The sequence below is a fragment of the Dendrobates tinctorius genome, unplaced genomic scaffold (genome assembly GCF_039654945.1).
Source record: "Dendrobates tinctorius isolate UK_male_01 unplaced genomic scaffold, ASM3965494v1 ptg000104l, whole genome shotgun sequence".
NCBI lineage: Eukaryota > Metazoa > Chordata > Amphibia > Anura > Dendrobatidae > Dendrobates > Dendrobates tinctorius.
Window position 1 is genome coordinate 17,202,996 of NW_027361772.1, and position 18,820 is coordinate 17,221,815.

An 18,820-nucleotide genomic window follows, 5' to 3' on the forward strand; every position below is an offset into this window, starting at 1 on the left:
GAATGATTTCTGACCACATCATGCAGAATATTTTTTTTTGCTCTTATTGGTCCAAAATATTTGTAATTATGGATTTATTTTCTCTACAGATGGTCGTTACTGATGGTTCAAGGCATGTAGCTGACAATCTTCCGTCCAGTTTCTATTACATTGGTTTAAGAAAATGGATGTTTTAAAAGGAGGCCAAACGCAACAAATTCGGTGAACTGGTTGCCTATCATATTTATGAGGGACTCCTAACTCTCCCCTGACCAATAGTTTTTGGGAAAGAAGAACTGGGCACATTGAATGTGATCACCCAGTCACTAGATCTCCATAAGTTACTGCCGGAGGTGTCTAGTAGAGATGGTGAAAATGTAACCGGTTCATTGTCCACGTCAGTAATGTGAGGCTGTTGGATGAGACTCCGCGAGGGTGTTAGCAGGGAGACCACAGAAAAGGATGTTGCAGTAGTCAGGCGGGAGATGATGAGGGCATGCACAAGCATTTTATTAGATTGAGGGTTGAGCAAAGGACGGATTCTGGAAATATTTTTGAGCTGGAGGTGACAGGAGGTAGAAAGAGCTTGGATGTGCAGTTTGAAGGACAGGGCAGAGTCAAAGGTTACTCCGAGGCAGCGGACTTCCGGTACTGGGGAAAGCGTGATGTCATTAATTGTTATAGCTAGGTCAGGTAAGGAAGATCTGTGAGATGGAGGAAAGATGATGAGTTCAGATTTGTCCACATTGAGCTTGAGGAAGCGAGAGGAGAAGAAGGAGGATATGGCTGATAGACACTCTGGGATTCTGGACAGCAGAGAGGTGACGTCTGGGCCAGAGAGGTAGATCTGAGTGTCATCAGCATAAAGGTGGTACTGGAATCCATGGGACTTTATGAGTTGCCACAGACCAAGTGTATAGATTGAGAAGAGTAGGGGTCCTAAAACAGAGCCTTGGGGTACTCCAACAGAGAGAGGGTGGGATGAGGAGGTGGTGTGGGAGTGGATGATGCTGAATGAGCGGTTGAAAAGGTATGAGGAGATCCAGGATAGGGCGAGGTCTTTGATGCCGAAGAAGGAGAGGATCTGTAGTAGGAGGCAGTGGTCAACTGTGTCGAATGCAGAGGACAAGTCTAGAAGCAGGAGTATAGAGTATTGTTCATTTGATTTGGCTGTAAGTAGATCGTTAGTAATTTTGGTCAGGGCTGTCTCAGTGGAGTGATGGGGGCGGAAACCAGATTGTAGATTGTCAAAGAGCAAGTTACATGATAGGTGGGAGGAAAGTTCAGCGTGGACGTGCTGCTCCAGGAGTTTGGAAGCGAATGGGAGCAGCAATATTGGGCGATAGCCGTTGGGTCGAGGGTTTGCTTTTTAAGGATAGGCGTGATTGTGGCATGTTTGAAAGCAGAAGAGATGGTACCGGACGTTAGCGATAGGTTGAAGAGGTGGGTTAGGGATTGGATAAGTGTGGTGGTGAGGTTGGGGAGGAGGTGGGATGGAATGGGGTCAAGTGCACAGGTTGTGAGGTGCGATTTGGAGAAGAGACAATTAAGATCCCCTTCAGTGATGTTGGAGAGTGAGGTTATGGGGTTTGGGCATTGGTCTGGTATACAAAGTGGTTGAACGATGAAGACTGACATGACATCATCATTGCGATGTGACATCACGCAAGGCTGGCTAGGCCTAAGAGTTGCGGATGCTGTCAGGTACGGGGCACTTCTAAGGGTTCCCATCAAGAGATTGCCAACATGGCTGATGGACTTGGTCATTTGAATCGATTTGCACCAACTCGAATGTTTAGTTGTAGTTCACTCCCCTCTGCCGATTAAAAACATCCACATATGGCAATATCCAGTTAAGTGGTGAGGGTCTCCACTAACATATGTTTGACAGCCATTCCTCCCAACCATCACATAGATACAAACTTGGCTTAGTTAGCTTATATTCCACAGGATAAAGTACAGGACAGGTTGAAAGCGAATTTGTCCGACCTTAGTTTTCAAGAGATCTACAGTCGGGGACACTGCCATATTTATTAGATAATCTCATCTGGTTACCAACCTAAATTGCCAGGTTTAACCGCCTTCCATCTTATGTGAATGGGCATTCTTAAACTCTACCCGATAGACTACAAGCTGGAATATGCCCATCTAAAATAAAATTGTGTACTTTGTTTATATGCTTCAAACTAGCCCTTTAAAATTACACTAATAAGGCAACAAAAACCTACCTTGATGTGGCAAGGTGGAAGGGGGCCGGGCAGCTGAAAGAGCAGCGCCAAGTAGGACACCCCATAGAAGCAACGACCTTCCAGAGAACATCCCAACTCGGCTAGTGCAGGCCACCGGAATCCATGAGGCCTCCAGTGTCAAGAGGAGATGAGCCTCACACTGTTTCTGAAAAAAACAAAAAACACGTAAACAAGTTATAGTCCAGCCATTCACCAATCCTCATTTAATAAAAAAAAATAAAAATGAAGTAAAAATGACAATTTACAGCTGATGCCCTTATGTACACCAATAATCATGGAACACTGACTACTTTCTACTTTATTATACTGTATACACAGGTTAACCACATTAAAAATTAAGAACTTTTGTTTAGGAATTTTTAGCAATTTTCATTAAAATTATCTTTTATTAAAGAAGCACTCGCATGAAAATTTTTTTCCGCTTCAAAAATTGCAGTTAACATATTATATAGCACTGTGTACTTACAATTGCTCATTTTGCACCTTTAACCTAGTTAATTCTTCTCTTTCCATTAGGTCTATGGCATCACGTGATTAAAAACTGACTAGCTGAATCCTTCTAAGCTCTCTATAGAACAGGAAGTATTTTCCCTGCATGAGTCAGCATTAGAACTACAATTCTACATCAGTGCAAAGCCCCAAGCAAGAGAGAAGAATGGAGAAACTGGGTCAGGGAGTTGAAGAAGGGAATGACTTATGCAGGGAAAAGAGACTTCCTATTTCTACATAGAATAGAGAAAAGAGAAGAATCAACTGGGTAGAAAGGCAAAATGGGCAATTGTAAGTACATAGTGCTATATAATATGATGACTGCAATATATTAAGAGAATAAAAACATCATAAAAACATTGATGGGAGGAGGGAGGAGTGCTTCTTTAATGATCCTGTGACAGAGGCCATTTATTTTAAAGGGAATCTGTCACCTCATTTTTACCCTATAAGCTGCGGCCACCGCCATCGGGGGATTATCTACAACATTCTGCAATGCTGTAGGTAAGCCCCGATGTAACCTGAAAGATAAGAAAAAAAGAGTTAGGGCCCCATGACACATTGCGATGCACCAGCGATCCCAACAACGATATTACCTTGTCAGGATCGCTGGTGAGTCGCTACATGATCACTGGTGAGCTGTCAAACAGGCAGCTTCACCAGCGATCAGCACCAGCGACGCTGAGCGGGTGCGTCGCTGTGTACGTTAGTTACCAGCGCGCTGATGCAGGGAGCTGGTAACCAAGGTACACATCGGGTTTCTAAGCGGTGCGCGGCGTTTAGAAACCCGATGTGTACCTTGGTTACCAGCTCCCTGCATCAGCGTGCTGGTAGCTAAGGTACACATCGGGTTTCTAAGCACCGCGCTCCTCTTAGAAACCCGACGTTTACCTTGGTTGCCAGCTAGCCAATCGCTGGTTGTTGCTCTCCCGCCTGCCACACGCTGCGATGCGTGCTGGCCAGCGGGAGACCAACGACCCAAAAAAAGTCCTGACCTTTCATGAACGATCAGCGATACCAGGTAGGGAGGCCGGTCGCTGATAGCTGTCACACACAGCGATCTCGCTGGTGAGATCGCTGTTGTGTCACAAAACTTGTGACTCAGCAGCGATCTCGGAAGCAAGATCGCTGTGTGTGACGGGGGCTTTAGATTATACTCACCCGGGGGTCTGGTTCGGTCCGCTGTTGAGGGCAGAGTAAAGTACTGCAGTGCGCAGGCGCTGGGAAAGGTCAGAGAGGTCCAGCGCATGCGCACTGCAGTACTCTGCTATGCCCTCAACAGTGCAGATAAAGTACACAAGCGCAGGAGTCGCGGCAGAAGTAAGGAAGAGGACGTCATCGCATGAAGATGGGAGGCGCCAGACCGGACCGCAACACCCATCGAACCGGACCCGGGGGCGAGTATAACATAACTTGTTTTTCTTATCTTTCAGGTTACATCTGGGGCTTATCTACAGCATTACAGAATGCTGTAGATAAGCTTCTGATGGCGGTGGCCGCAGCTCACAGACCAAAAATGAGGTGACAGATTCCCTTTAATACTGCATACTATATTGTACAAAATGAAGGGTATGTGCATACAATGTGTTTTCAAGTGGAAACTGTTAGGCAACACTCCTTCTTTGGGGAGTTTTTGGTTTCCTGAAGTAGTTATGAAAAGTTTTGGATGTTTTTACTCCCAAAGCAATTTTTACAGCCTTTTGATTGGTCACTGCCTAATTTGAAGCAAGCAAATTCCATCTGCAGCCATTCCAAAGAAGTGACAGATATTTTATTCCACCAGGCATTTTTCAAGACTTTAAGTGGAAAAAAAAACCCTCAAAAGACTAAGCATATAAAAAGCATAATATATATATATATATGAATAGAAAAAGGCAATTTTTGAATCAGACCAGCTCCAAAAAGAAAAAAAAAATTCAGCAGAATTCACAATATAAACTTTATATGGTATTAATTAAAATCTTAGACCTAATAAGGCTGGAGCAAAAAGAAAAAATCCAAATGGCTATAGAATTCAGATATAAAAATTACCTGTTAAGTATTAGAGCTGACATTATACCATGATAATTTTAATATCAAGAAGGAAAACTTTAGAAAAAGGATTATAAAGTCATTTTTTTTTTTTAACATTGGTTTTCAAAGTAAGTATAACAACCTCATTGGGTCCAACTTGTATTTAATAAATGTACGCAGTCTGTATTGAGAAATTTGGTGACAGATCAGCATTAAATAACGTTCCCTTATTTTAGTCTTTGCGACGTGGAGTGGGAACAGACAGGAAACATATTAGGCTGATTATACATTTTAATCAAACAAAAGAACAGACATATGACGGCAGCCCGGCCAAGATTTTGATTTCAATTTTTTTTTTCCTGAACGCAGCACTGACCCAGCAACCGGATCAAAGTCAGACATTCCGCTTAGATGCCACAATTGGCGGAGGTGAACATGGTGAATAAGCAATAATATTCAGCTTTGATCACCTTCACTGGAGGAGTGAAATCTGATAAACATTCTGATTTTTTAATAGGGATTTTTACACCCTAGCCATAAATTCTGGACTGTTATTTTGCTGTGGATTTGTGCGACGGAACCAACAAAGCAAATCTGGGAGCAAATCCCGCAGGCCAATTCCAACCTGCTAACCAGCGCCGATCCCCTATACAGCCTGACGAACCCTGATGGGGAGTCAACGATCATTAAAACGATCGCTCTTTTCTCATACAGAATAAGACCCAATTCAGACGTCAGCGAGTTTCATCAGTATTTGGTCTGTGTTTCAGTTTTTACTATCAGAGTTTCATCAGTGAAAAAAATAAAATGACAACGTTTCTATCCATTACGTTGTTAATCATGGTCAGCACACTGATGTTACTCCTTTGTGGTCCATGATTTTTATTGACCCATAGGCTTATATCGGCGATTTTCATCCCTGATGCCCATAAAAAAACGGACATGATTAATTTTTTTGGGAGGAAACACAGTCTGCAAGAAAATACAGACATTTGAACATCTCCATAGACCATAACGGGTAAATGTTCTACTCGTGAAACCTGAGGATAGTACGTGAAAAATGGATGACCAAATGAGGGCTACGGTTATCGGCACCGAATCCCCTGTTCACATCACAATTTGCAATAATTTTATGCCAACGTGTTTACATCGTCTCGTTTGCCAATTGTTGGCCAAATTGAATACACCTTTAATCAAATATCCACAAAAGTAATCAAGGTATCCTCTTAAACGTCCACTACTCAAACAATCCCTTCTAGCCTCCTATGAATCTAAAAGCTCTCACTTTCTCCAGATGTCTTCATTTGTCTGAAAGATGGGAGAGTGAAGCCACTGGGATTGCGTGTCATAATGTCACGCCATCCCAGGGAAAGCTAGTGGCGACAGCGTTGCGGTGGCAAATATAGGTGTAATTATTTTACTGTTGTCCAAGTAGTGGGCGATCCCCTTTTAATGGTTCTGCAAAGAGCATCAAAATTAGATACAGGACAAGAATAATTGAAGTACTACTCTAGACATACATAAATCATCCACAAATTGTAATCAATTTTTTTTAAAAAAGTTAAAAATGTAAAAAATGTTACCGTATATACCAATAAAATCTAGGTTGGGCGTTTTGGCGTTGGAAAACTTTAGGATTGACATTCTATGGCCCATAATACAAATGAATTGGTCCCAACATGTCCAAATCTGAAGCCATCAAATGTGAACTCTAGACTCTTCAGTACCAAGGAAACATTTACTGAAATGGGGGCTTGACTATCGTGAATAATTAATAAATTACAGTACATAAGTTTATCCAGTAAATGGATGGATTACAATTTAACCAAGGTCGCGTTCATGCGAATAGAAACCCTTTAGAATTCTCAAGTCTACAAAGGAAAAACACATTAGATCCAATGGAAGAAAGTTTTCTTCTCTAGAACAAGTTCCTCACCATGACCTCATGCCATTTCTTTTTTCATAAACTGTCCTTCCTGAAATGCAAGAGGTCTTTGATAGAGTTGAGCAAATTTGTTCGGATTCGGGCGTCAAATCTTGATTTGCCATATACGTGCCATAATGGAACCCTATTTGTGCCGAATGTATGTTTTATGATTGGTTCCGAACATATTCGGCAACTTCTACTCCCATGGACTCTAATGATTTTCGGCTCTGTTCGACGAATATAGCGAAAACCATATTCGATTCCAATCATATTCTTAACCAAATCCGAACAAATTTGCTCAACGCTAGTATCTGATGATCTCTGACATCAAGGACAGCGGCATATAAGGAAAATGTGGAGGTTGCACACAACACCAAACATTTGGGAGACGTAATGGGAAAGCCTCTCATGATTGGCCTCATTGTGCTATGGCTCTGTACAAGGACAGAGGAGCATGAAGCTGTAATGAGCATCCACAAAAATTGGATCTCCGATTTCATATGGAGACATACAAAATGTTTTATAATTTATAACATTACATAGCTAAGAATTTAGGGAAGACCACATTGTGTTATAGCGTCATGTGAAGGCACCATGCAATGCCCCAAAGAGTGACTTTATAAGTATGAAAGTACAGGACCTCAACGTCTTTAACCAAACTATGGACCTTAAACTCTGTAAACCCCTTAAAATGAAATCTGACAAAATGCCATTTAGACTATACATAGATATAGAATACTTCACCCCCATAAAAATCACATCATCAATGTACCTATTACTGAAACAGTGTTTGTGAAAACCGCTTTTAATCCACATGGAAACGAGGGGACTATGATGCATCCACGGCATGTCCATGAGCTCGATGTACTGATACACCCCCTCAATTTGCATCTTTAGGACTGCCCTAGCTTGTGCTGGACAGCGCTAGCTCCTAGAGCAAACACAGCCCTGCAGATGTGCACATGTGCATGGATACTGGCTGTGACAGCTGAGCGCACACATTCTTCTACCTGGTTCTCTGTGGATGCCACTCAACATTTCTAGATGTACGAGGGGCATCCTCAAAAGAATAACCAGTAAGGAGAAAGTGTCCAGCCAATGTGTGCGCTCAGCAGGCACATCCAGTATCAGTGTGCATGCACACACATGCAGGGCAGCATTTGCTATAGGAGCGAGCATCATCCATCACAAGCTAGAGCACTACCAAACATGCACATTGGGGAAGCAGAACAATGCACCTGTCCTTGAGTAGTCAGAGCAAATAATCTTGATTCTGTGAATACCTGAGTCCTGAGAATCTGGAATTGTACTTAAACTGGTCATGCATAAGATAGCTGTCTTTTGAACTTTCCTTCAGATGAAAGCTATCCATATAGTATACACATAATTCACCATGGTGTAGAACAAATAAGGTGGATTGTGGTGGACAGTTAGGGTAAGTTCTAGGGATGATCAAATCTTTTGAAGTTATATTTCAACAGGTTCATTGAATTTTTTCACGTAGATATGATCAATTTGCCACGAACTGCAATATTGCAAAGCCCCCAAGAGTCTTGAAAATCATGTGTGACGAGGTTTCTCAGTATCCCACCCATTATTTAAGCTCTGCAACACAAACCCAGCCTCAGTAATGTCAAAGGGACTTCACCACGGATAAACCGGATAATAAAGGGTAATAACCAATAGCCCACTTCATAACATCACACTGAAAGACTTGGGAATTGTGATGGTATAGTAGTGTGTACAAATGTAAAATTTAACTAATGAAAACAAAAATACGAAACAAAAAAAAATTGCCTGCAACATGCACTTTGTGTGGTAGACAGTCTCAATTAATTGTCTGGATTATAGGAAATTTTATTTTGTATTTTTAAAAAAACAATAATTATTCCCCCCATTCACAAAAAAGGACAGCATCACATATGCAAAAAAACAAGTACAGTTGCTTGTGGTAATCAAGCGCACTGCTTCTAACTTACACAGATTACAGAATTTTTTTTTTCTACAAAAATATTGTACTGTCTTACTGTTGCTTTCTTGTGCATTAAGCATGAAGAAAAAAAAATGGTGTAATTGTAATTTAGGACAGATGCAATAAGCTACACAATATCACTGATCAAATGGAGATTGTCACCGCTTTTGGCACCTTCTCTATCCCCCCATATCAGCTGAATCTCTATTATCCACAAACTACTACTACTCATGTTTTTCACTACTGTAGTTGTACAACATATCTGTAGTATTTTGCCGATACTTTAGGGCACTTTCTGATATCTTATTACGGAGCTGTGAGCTCAGACGTCCTCTTACTATTCTAAATCACCCTAAAATGGCTGTTGCATTCCTTGCCTCAACTTTTATACAGGCTACGATGGTTCTTCCTAATCAACTGCACCATACCATGCGAATTGATAGCTGCAAGCCATTATGGGTAAAACTCAAGCAGTTGCCCCTGAGGTCATATCAGCTTTCTAAATGTTGGCAGGTATTTTTGGGTGGGGGTCGGGGTGAGGGGAAATTTGTATGTATCATATTGAGAAATGTTTGAATTTTCTGGGACCGTCAAATTTCATTAAAGGTGAACTCAAATTGAATTTTTATCAAAATCGCCCACGTCTTATCACGTTCACATGGAGCTTTTTGCTGTGGAAGGGCTTTAGGGAATACTTTATGCTAACGCTATTAAAGGTTATGACAGAATGGGTGTGCACATGTAATTTTCTATAATATAATCAATGAAAAATGGCTATACTGTGCTCAGGGTTGTCCATGTTGAGTCGGGCCTCGCATTCAAGTAAGCGATCAACTGTAAGAAGTGGAGACTGGTGGAAACATGCTTCACTGCTATCTGGAATGATCTATGCAATAAATTAAAGTCCAATTAACCCAAACAGATTGCCCACTGCTATTTCATACTCCGGTGTCTGGTCTTAAAGAAACAAATAGATCCAAGTACTACACAAACATAGTGCCAAAATGATTGCATACTCGTAAAACAGTAAACTCATACAGTACTCAGCCTCCCCGGGTCCAGAGTCATCTTTTCACTGCTACTCCGGTCTGTGTGTACAGGGTTGACATCATGACTACAGTGCCCATCACTGCTGCAGCCAGTCGCCAAGCTAAGCTGATGTAAATGGCACAAACCGCTGAGATCAGCGATTGGCTGCGGCGGTGTAGGCATGACGAGTTTGTTGTTTCACAAGTATGCAATCATTTGGGCACAAGTAAAAAATACATGCTTTAAAACGGAATCTGTCAGCAGTTTTGTTTTGCTATGTAATATGAGAGTAGCATAAAGTAGATGCAGAGCCCCTGATTCCAACAAGGTGTCACTTCGTTTACTGGGTGCAGAAGTGATAGGATCACAGGTATCTCAGTTGCAGATCTAGAAGAGCTTAGAATGCTGTGCTGTCTATAACCCCACCCACACCGCTGATTGGCAGCTTTCTAGGTACAGTGTATATTAACAGAAAGCAACCAATCAGTGCTGGGGGTGTGGTTGGACCAGGAGGCACAAGACACCTAGTCCTGCAGTGATAATCTCCTGCTGATAAAACACTGATTTTACTGAAACATCAAAATACAGCCTAATAAGTCATGATCTCTATCATCACATCATACTGCTCTCAGATTACACAGCAAAAACCTGCTGACAGATTTTCCTTAGGCCTGTTTCACACTTCCGTTTTTGTGTCCGCCAAACGGATCCGTTTCCGTTTTTTTGACGGAAACTGATGCAGACGGATCCGTTTAAAAAAAAAAACGGATCCGTTTTTTTGACGGATCCGCGGTAACCACTAATGTAAGTCTATGGGACAAAAAAACGGATCCTGCAAAAAAATGGCGGATCCGTTTTTTTACGGAAACCAACGGATTTTGACGGATTTGAAAAAACGGAAGTGTGAAACAGGCCTTAACGGTATGTGCACACATGGTCTCTAAGGGTATGTGCACATGTTGCGGATTCGCTGCAGATCCGCAAGTGTTTTACAGTAAAATGTTATTCTATGGGGAAAAAAAATTTGCTGTGCACATGCTGCGGAAAAATCAGTGCAGAAATGCAGCGGTTTATTTTCTGCAGCATGTCAATTCTTTGTGCGGATTCCGCAGTGTTTTTACACCCATTCCATTATAGGAATCATCAGGTGTAAAAACACATGCCAAATCCGCACAAAAACTGCAGGAAATCTGCATAAAAAACGCACGGATTTTGACCTGCGGATTCTGCAAAGAGATGCAGATTCCGTGCAGAAAATTCCGCAATGTGTGCACATACCCTTAAACTCAAGCAAACCTGACAAGTTTTCAAGCAGAAGTCAATTCAGAAAACTCTGGCCTTTTATTCCCCCTGAAGCATCTTCTGTCATTATTCTGGTTGTTTTTCCCACGGTTTTGTTTTTCTGGAGGGTTTTTCCATGGTTTTGGGATGTCTTTATACAGTTGGCCTCATTTTTTTAAAATCTGGCCAGTGTCACTTTATGAGGTAATAACTCTGGAACGCTTCAATGGATCCCACTGATTCTGAGAAAGTTTTTTCATGACATATTGTACTTCATCATAGTGGTAAAATTTCTTCGATATGACTTATGTTTATTTGAGAAAAGATGAAAAATTGTGAAAAAAATTTTGCCAAATTTTCTAATCACTAAATTCTTATGTCGCACAAAATAGTTAATAAATAACATTTCCTACAGGTCTACTTTACATCAGCACAATTTTTAAAACAATTTTTTTTGTTAAGTTAGAATGGTAAAAAGTTGAACAAGTTCTCACTTTTCCAACAAAAAATTTTTTAGGGACCATATCACATCTGAAGTGACTTTCTTCGGCCTATATGACAGAAAATACCCAAAACTGACACCATTCTAAAAACTGCACCCCTCAAAGTCCTCAAAACCACATTCAAGAAGTGAATTAATCATTCATGTGTTTCACAGAAATTAATGCAACGTGGAAGGAAAAAAAAAAAAAACATTTTACTTTTTCCCCCCACAAAAGTTATTTTAGCCCCAAAATTTTCATTTTCACAGGGGTAACAGGAGAAAATGGACACTGAAATGTGTTGTATAATTTATCCTAAGTGCGCCGATACCCCACATGTGGGGGAAAACTACTGTTTGGGCGCATGGCAGAGCTAGGAAGGGAAGAAGCACTGTACGACTTTTCTGAATGCAAAAATAGCTGGAATCAAGAGTTAACACTGTCACGTTTGGAGAGCCCCTGATGTGCCTAAACAGTGGAAACCCCCCACAAGTGACCCTATTTTGGAAACTAGACCCCTCAAGGAATGTATCCAGATGTGTGGCGAGTACCTTGAACCCCCAGGTGCTTCACAAAAATTTATAACGTAGAGCCGTGAAAATAATTATAAAAAACAAACAAACATTTTTTCCCCACACAAATGTTCCGTTAGCCTCCAATTTTTTTTTATTTTAACAAGGGTAACAGGATAAATGCACTGTACAATTTGTTGTGCAATTTCTCCTAAGTGCACCGATACCCCATATGTGGTCAAAAACATCTTTTGAGGAACAGTGCAAAGCTCAGAAGGGAAAAAGCATCATATTAGAGTTCAGATTTTGCTAGAATGGTTTGGGTGTGCCATGTCACATTGGCAGAGCCCCCCTGAGGTGGCCAGAACAGCAGAAACCCCCCATAAGTGACAATTTTATAAACTACACCTTTCAATGAATTTATCTAGGGCTGCAGTGATCATAATGGGCGAAGAAAGAATAATTACATTTTTACCGATAAAATTTTGCTTTAGTCACAAATTTTTAATTTTTGTAAGGGCTAATATGAAAAGATGGACCTCAGTTTGTTGTGCAATTTCTCCTGATTGCACCAATACCCTACATATAATCGGGAAATACTTTTCAGGCACAGTACAAAACTCCAAAAGGGAAGGAGCGGCATATTATAGTGCAGATTTTATTGTTATGGTTTGCAGGTGCCATGACCCTCTGGGAGAGCCCCTGAGGTGCCGGAACAGCAGAACCCCCGATATGTGACCCCATTTTACAAACTACACCTCTCAATGAATCTCTCTCAGGTGGCAGTAATTATATTTTCACCACAGGTGGTTCACAGCATTTTATACCATTGGACAGTGAAAAACAAAATTATGACATTTTTACCAAATTTTTTTTTTAGCCCCAAATTTTACATTTGCACTGCGGGAAATGGGTAAAAATGGCACCTAAATTTCTCACACAATTACTGCTAAATGTGAAAATGCCCCATATGTGGCTGTACAGTACTGCTTAGCCACACGGCAAGACACGGGAGAGACGGAGAGCAGATTTTCCTGGAATAGTTTGCGAACGCCATATATACAAAGCCCCAAGTGCTGGAAGAGCAGTATACCCCCAAAAGTGGCCCCATTTTAGACATGATTCCCCTGCCAAACATGTGGATGCTAAATGTGGTTTAGACACACTGTGAGGCTCAGAAGGGAGAGTTATATTTTGATTTGGGAGCACAGGAGCCATTTCGCTTTTCTAAGGCCTTTGTGCTACTAGTAACATCCCCTATGATGGACCTGAGTGGGGACTTCTTTTTTTTGTGGACTGAGTTGGTTTTTATAATATTTGGGATCACATTTATCCAGCGCTCTACACTGAGCACTTACTTTAGGGTTTCCATCTGAATCTCTTAGTGATGCAATGGAGATGAAACCCCCGATGGAGCCATTCATTATCATGATGCAGCAGAGTTACTCAAGAATCCGTATGGCCTCTGTTCAGCGGTGTTCTTTTCAGAAGTGCACAAAACTGTGGTGGACCGCACTTCTTATGCACACCTAAAAAGACAGACACCACTGAATCATAGGGCAGACAGCGTCCACAGTGTCTCCATTCGGCTCATTATAGGGAAACTTCTGCCGGGGGCTCCGTCTGAATCATGTATTTCAAAGATTTACATGGAAACCCCGGAGTAATTGCTCAGCGTAGAGCGCAAGATAAATGTAAGCCAAGCCTTACTGTGATCTTTGGGAGGCAGATTGAACAAATCAATAGCAGGTGAAGAATTGGTTTTATTTATTTTTACGCTGTTCCTTTTGAACTTTGATAACAGGTATAATGTATTGCAATGCTGCTGCAGCCTTGCAATGCATTATAATACCACAAGACTTGCCCAGACATCCATTATCAACAAAAAAAAAAAAGTTTCTTTCTTTTGATTTTCATGCAAACAGCAGTAGCATTGTTTAAAAGGGGGTTGTGCAGACTGCTGAATCGCAACAGTGTGCGGTCAATATGCCGTCCTGATTCCCCCGCCAGTGCAAGTGAGCATGTGGACACGAGACCCAATGTATAAAATTTGTGTACAGATTACAGGCATCCTGGCTCCTCTCAATTCTCATATATTGAGAGAACCTGAAAGAATGCAAATTGCATTCATATGGTGAGGCAACCACCCACTCGTACCAGCAAAGCCGAGGAATTGTGACAGCGTGCGTATCCGATTCAGCAGTCTGCAGTCACAGAGACCTGTCCCAAGCTTGGACATGGCCTTTAAGGAAGAAAGCAGCCACGTTTTTATAATCCTTGGCAGAACGGATGTACATTAGTTAGTTTTCTTTAAGTACAGACAATCTATTAAAAAGGAAGAATATCAGGAGCCTCAAAGACTGGAAACCAAACATGTCAAAGGAGGACGACAGACTTCCTCAATTGATCACAGGGCATGTCAAGGATCAAGAGATTCATAAACCACTCAGACACATCTTGACTGTCGAGCGATGGTCAATTCCACTGGGATCATCCGCTTCCCCTCACGTTCCCGATTATTACATTGGCAGAGAAATAGAGGAGAAGGTTAGATAGGTCTGCCTGCTACAGACCTTGATGGAGGTTGGAGTCTAGTCCTTTAGAGAAAGCCAATAAACACAGCGCCAAGGCTGCAGAACGCTAAAGAATAGATGGAGGGTAGGTCCTAAGGCCATCTAAGACACGACAGCCAACATTACTATTACAGCTTAGGTTTCAAGTCAAAATGTAGGAGGAACATTTCTTTTATAAAGGCATCAACTTGCAAAGATATATTAGCCAAGTTTTGTGCCTTATGGAAAACCCGTCAGCAGGATTTACCCTCTATAAACCAATGCTGCCAATATTTGTGACCTTAAAAATATTTTTATAACTTTATATCGTTAGTCAATTGCATACCTTACAAAAGTATTTAAAAAAAAAAATAAAAAAAGTCAAACACTCCCTTGCCATATCGAATCTATAGTCCCCCCCCATACACATACTGACAACCAAAACAGCCAATATCGACAGACTCGGCCAACAGTCTAATGTTTATGGAGTCCCCCAAACGATATCGATGGAAAGTTTCAGGCTGCAGACCCATTTTTTCCTTTTAAGAGGTGAGCTCTCAAATGGTGCATTCAGACGGTCTTATAAATCAGACTTTGTAATATCTCTCATCAGAGAAATTTGCTTCTTTCTCCTCCTGGACTGGTCAGTTAAAATTTTCAATTTTTAGGTAAAATCTTTATTTTGTGAAGACAGATTTTCCCATTAGTGAGATAGGAGATGACAGTTGGTGCTGATAAGATTCTATGTAGAGGGGAGGAGGAGGGAGACGCTAGAGAGCTCCTCCCCCTCCAGTCTACATAGAATCTTATCAGTACCAATGGTCATCTATGTAGATCAGAGGGGGAGGAGCTCTGCCACTAGCTCCTCCCTCCTCCTCCCGTCTGCATTGCTGATAAGATTCAGAGTGCTCTCATACAGATTAGCTTGCATATAAAAGAATGAGCGCTTCCTAGTAAAACTCTGTTAACAGTATATATAGAATGAGTGAGAAAAGGGGCTTCCCAGGTGTGATGGAAAAATTACTGCAAGTGACCCCCCACGCACACATAGGTATTAAACTCTCAGTATATCCCAATGTTCATATGTGATAATGACGGTAATAGTAGTCATCAATGTAACAACAGCACCAAAACACCGGGACCATGTTCATTACATAGAAGAGAGTTTATTAAGATTCAGGGTTTTGAGTCATCTACCCATTACCGGGTTGAAACTGTTCCTTCCTTAGGATAAAAAAACCCCACTACCATACACATGTATAAATACATACAAAAGGCACCAAAAGGATTTTTTTTTCATACCACATTCTTTATTAAAAAATTAAAATTAGCAATCTTGCAATTTTCACACTGGCCACTAGGACTATTTTACACTTCCTATCTTTTCAGGAAAAAGTTTACAGCATTTTCCTTATCAGAGGCAGGATTACACCGCTATAAACAGCTGTTACAGGATCCACCATTCACAATAGGTAATGCTACAGTTCACCCTGTTCTCCCTCCCTTCACGGTGATTTTTGCACACGCTCAGATACTTGAATAAAAATAAAAATAGGGTCGGGGCCTGACCATTGCAGCTAATGTACGTGTGCATTTCCTGAACTAACAGGATGTTCGAATGGAAAAAAAAAGCCCTAGGGGTCAATGTGAAAATTGCAAAATTTCTATTAATAAATGATCATGAAGAAAATTAAAACATTGCCAGAAAAAAAACAAAAAAAACATTTAATATAAATACCGGATTTAACCAATTTTGAGGCTATATATTCCCTTTAAGAAGATCTGTTGTAATGAAGCATCTAATGGGCATGTGCAAAGATCACTGTGATTGGTGTATCACGTGTTACAAGCTGTGCATAGAGGATTACCTGTCATTGTAATTTTCCATTCTAAAGCCCCCGTTACACAGTGATATCGCTAGCAATATCGCTGTAACGTCACTGGTTTTGAGACGCAGCAGTGATATTGCTAGCGATATCGCTACATGTGATACTTACCTCCGACCGGCTCCCCGCTGGTTATCGCTGATCGCGCGAGAAAGTCCTGGACCATTTCTCGTCGGGCGCTTCGAGGACGTCAGGATCGCCGCGTCTGACAGGTAAGTAGCGATCCCCGACCCCTGCGATGTCGCTGGTGAGATCTGCCTGTGTGGAAGCTCACTAGCGACCACTTAGCGATGCACCAGCGATCCATATCATGGTCGGGATCGCTGGTGCATCGCTAAGTGTAACGGTACCCTAAGACCTACATATGCCATACAATTAAAGCCTTGTCTACTATTCCCCACATTAAAGAAGCACTACTCCTCCTCCCATCAAAGTTTTCATTATCTTCATATATTGCAGCCAATATATTATCTAGCACTGTGCACAAACAATTGCTCATTTTGCCCTTCTACCCAGTTAATTCTTGTCTTTTCCATTAGTTCTAGGACATCACGCGATTAAAAACTGACTAGCTGAATCCTTCTAAGCTCTATGTAAAAACAAAGTGTCTTTGCCCTGCATGAGACATCATTAGAACTACAATTCTATCTCACTGCAAACTCCCTGGCAGGAGACAGGAGTGGAGGAGCTGGGTCAGAAGTTGAAGAGAGGGTGAAGGGAGGCTGTCACGGACATTGCAGTGATGTAGAATTTTGTAGTTCTAATGATGACTCATGCTGGGTAGACAGACTTCCAGTTTCTACATAAAGCTTAAAGGATTCAGCTAGTCTGTTTTCAATAACGTGAAATCAAAAGTCTAGTGGAAAAGAAGAGTTAACTGGATAATAGAAAGGCAAAATGAGCAATTGTAAGTACACAGTGCTGTATAACATGATGACTGCAATATATTAAGAGGATAAAAACTGATGGTGGTGCTTCTTTAAAGACACAGACAATGAAAACAGATCACAATAGGTCTTCACGCTTCATTGAGACACACCTTAAAATTTGATATTTCCCATGGAGGTCATAAGAAATATCAAATGCTAATGCAACACAAGCCTAATACTAGTCAAAAGGAACTTACACTTCCTATTCTAGTTTTTTTAAAGTGGAGTTGTGACATTTCCAGGTCACCATAACATGAATGTAATATAATCAACACAGCCAGAGTACGAGGAGACTCCGCGATACATTGTGCCATAACTTCCTTCATTAAGAAAAAATAATCTGCCAGAAAACGATATCCATTTAATGCAAACATTGTTGGAATCAGACGCCGGGGGCCAAGCGGAGTAATATAAAAACCTAACTGGTTTATGGAGCAACGTGTTATTTAATACTTAGAAATGAATATTTTCCAAAGCCAGCACCAGCGATAATTAACAGAAAACACCATCGAAAGCTAAGACTAAACTAGCCAGCAGCACGTAAATTACATTCATAGAACATCATTCCGATAACATCTTTTGTATCCTTGAAGAACGCATACCGTCATTTATGGAGGGTTTGTAACAGCGCTAGTGGGGGAGGAGAAAGGGGCAACGGCTCTAAACTGGCAATACATACTAGATGGCGGTCAATCCAGCGATAGCGGTCGGCCGATAGTCATCAGTCCCCACTCTTCAGCTCGGCCAAATATTCATGTGTTCTCTATGAGAGAGCTGCTGCTGGAATAATCTGTAAGCGGCTCATCTCCCCACGGAACAAAAGGATCGGGATATTCCATCTACACTTGAGTCCCCTATACACATTGGATGGTCAATCGATCCCGCTAAAATTGGTTGGTTCAGCCGACTTTTATCTAATATGTATGGGGGCCTTAAAGAGGTTGTATACACTTGTATGGAGAGAGGCCGCGTCCCCTAATGGGGCACGGCCACTGGACTGCCGCGTTACTGGTCGGGCCGGGACCTCAGCTCAATACAAGTGTATGGAGCAAGGCCACGCCCACTGGAGGGAGTATATATAACTCATACATATCCTCCGGTCTCGAGTCCCCACAGCATACCAGTGACTGTAGACTTATTGATTTGGACTGGACAACCCCTTGAAGTAGTTACTATTTTGTAGGCCAAAAATAAAGCCACACCCTTACAACCGAAGATGGTGAGCCACACAGTATTTAAAGAGTAACCAATTAATTTTATAATTCAATAGTACATATTTTATAAAGTTACTTATTTCATATCTAAGAGAAATCTGCTTCTTTCGCCTCCCGAATTGATCTTTTGTTCTAAAAACAGCGGTCATATCTGTATTTAGTGTAGACCGAAGTTTCCATTACGGAAGTATAAGATGACAGATGGAGCTTATAAGATTCTATGGAGAGGGGAGGAGCTAGAGGTAGACTCCATTCTGCTGCAAGTTCACCAGAAATGACACTTTAAATTATTTTTTTGCCATAGAT

General features: G+C 41.3%; 1 protein-coding gene across 1 annotated transcript in view; it reads right to left on the reverse strand.

Annotated features, from left to right (window-relative positions):
* The window catches only part of FGFR1 (fibroblast growth factor receptor 1), a 120,131-nt gene that overhangs the window by 92,070 nt on the left and 9,241 nt on the right, over positions 1–18,820 (reverse strand). Inside the window, exon 2 of the mRNA XM_073588839.1 lies at positions 2,208–2,373. Coding sequence (XP_073444940.1) covers positions 2,208–2,298 — 91 coding nt within the window. The 5' untranslated portion in view covers positions 2,299–2,373. The remainder of the gene's footprint in view (positions 1–2,207; positions 2,374–18,820) is intronic.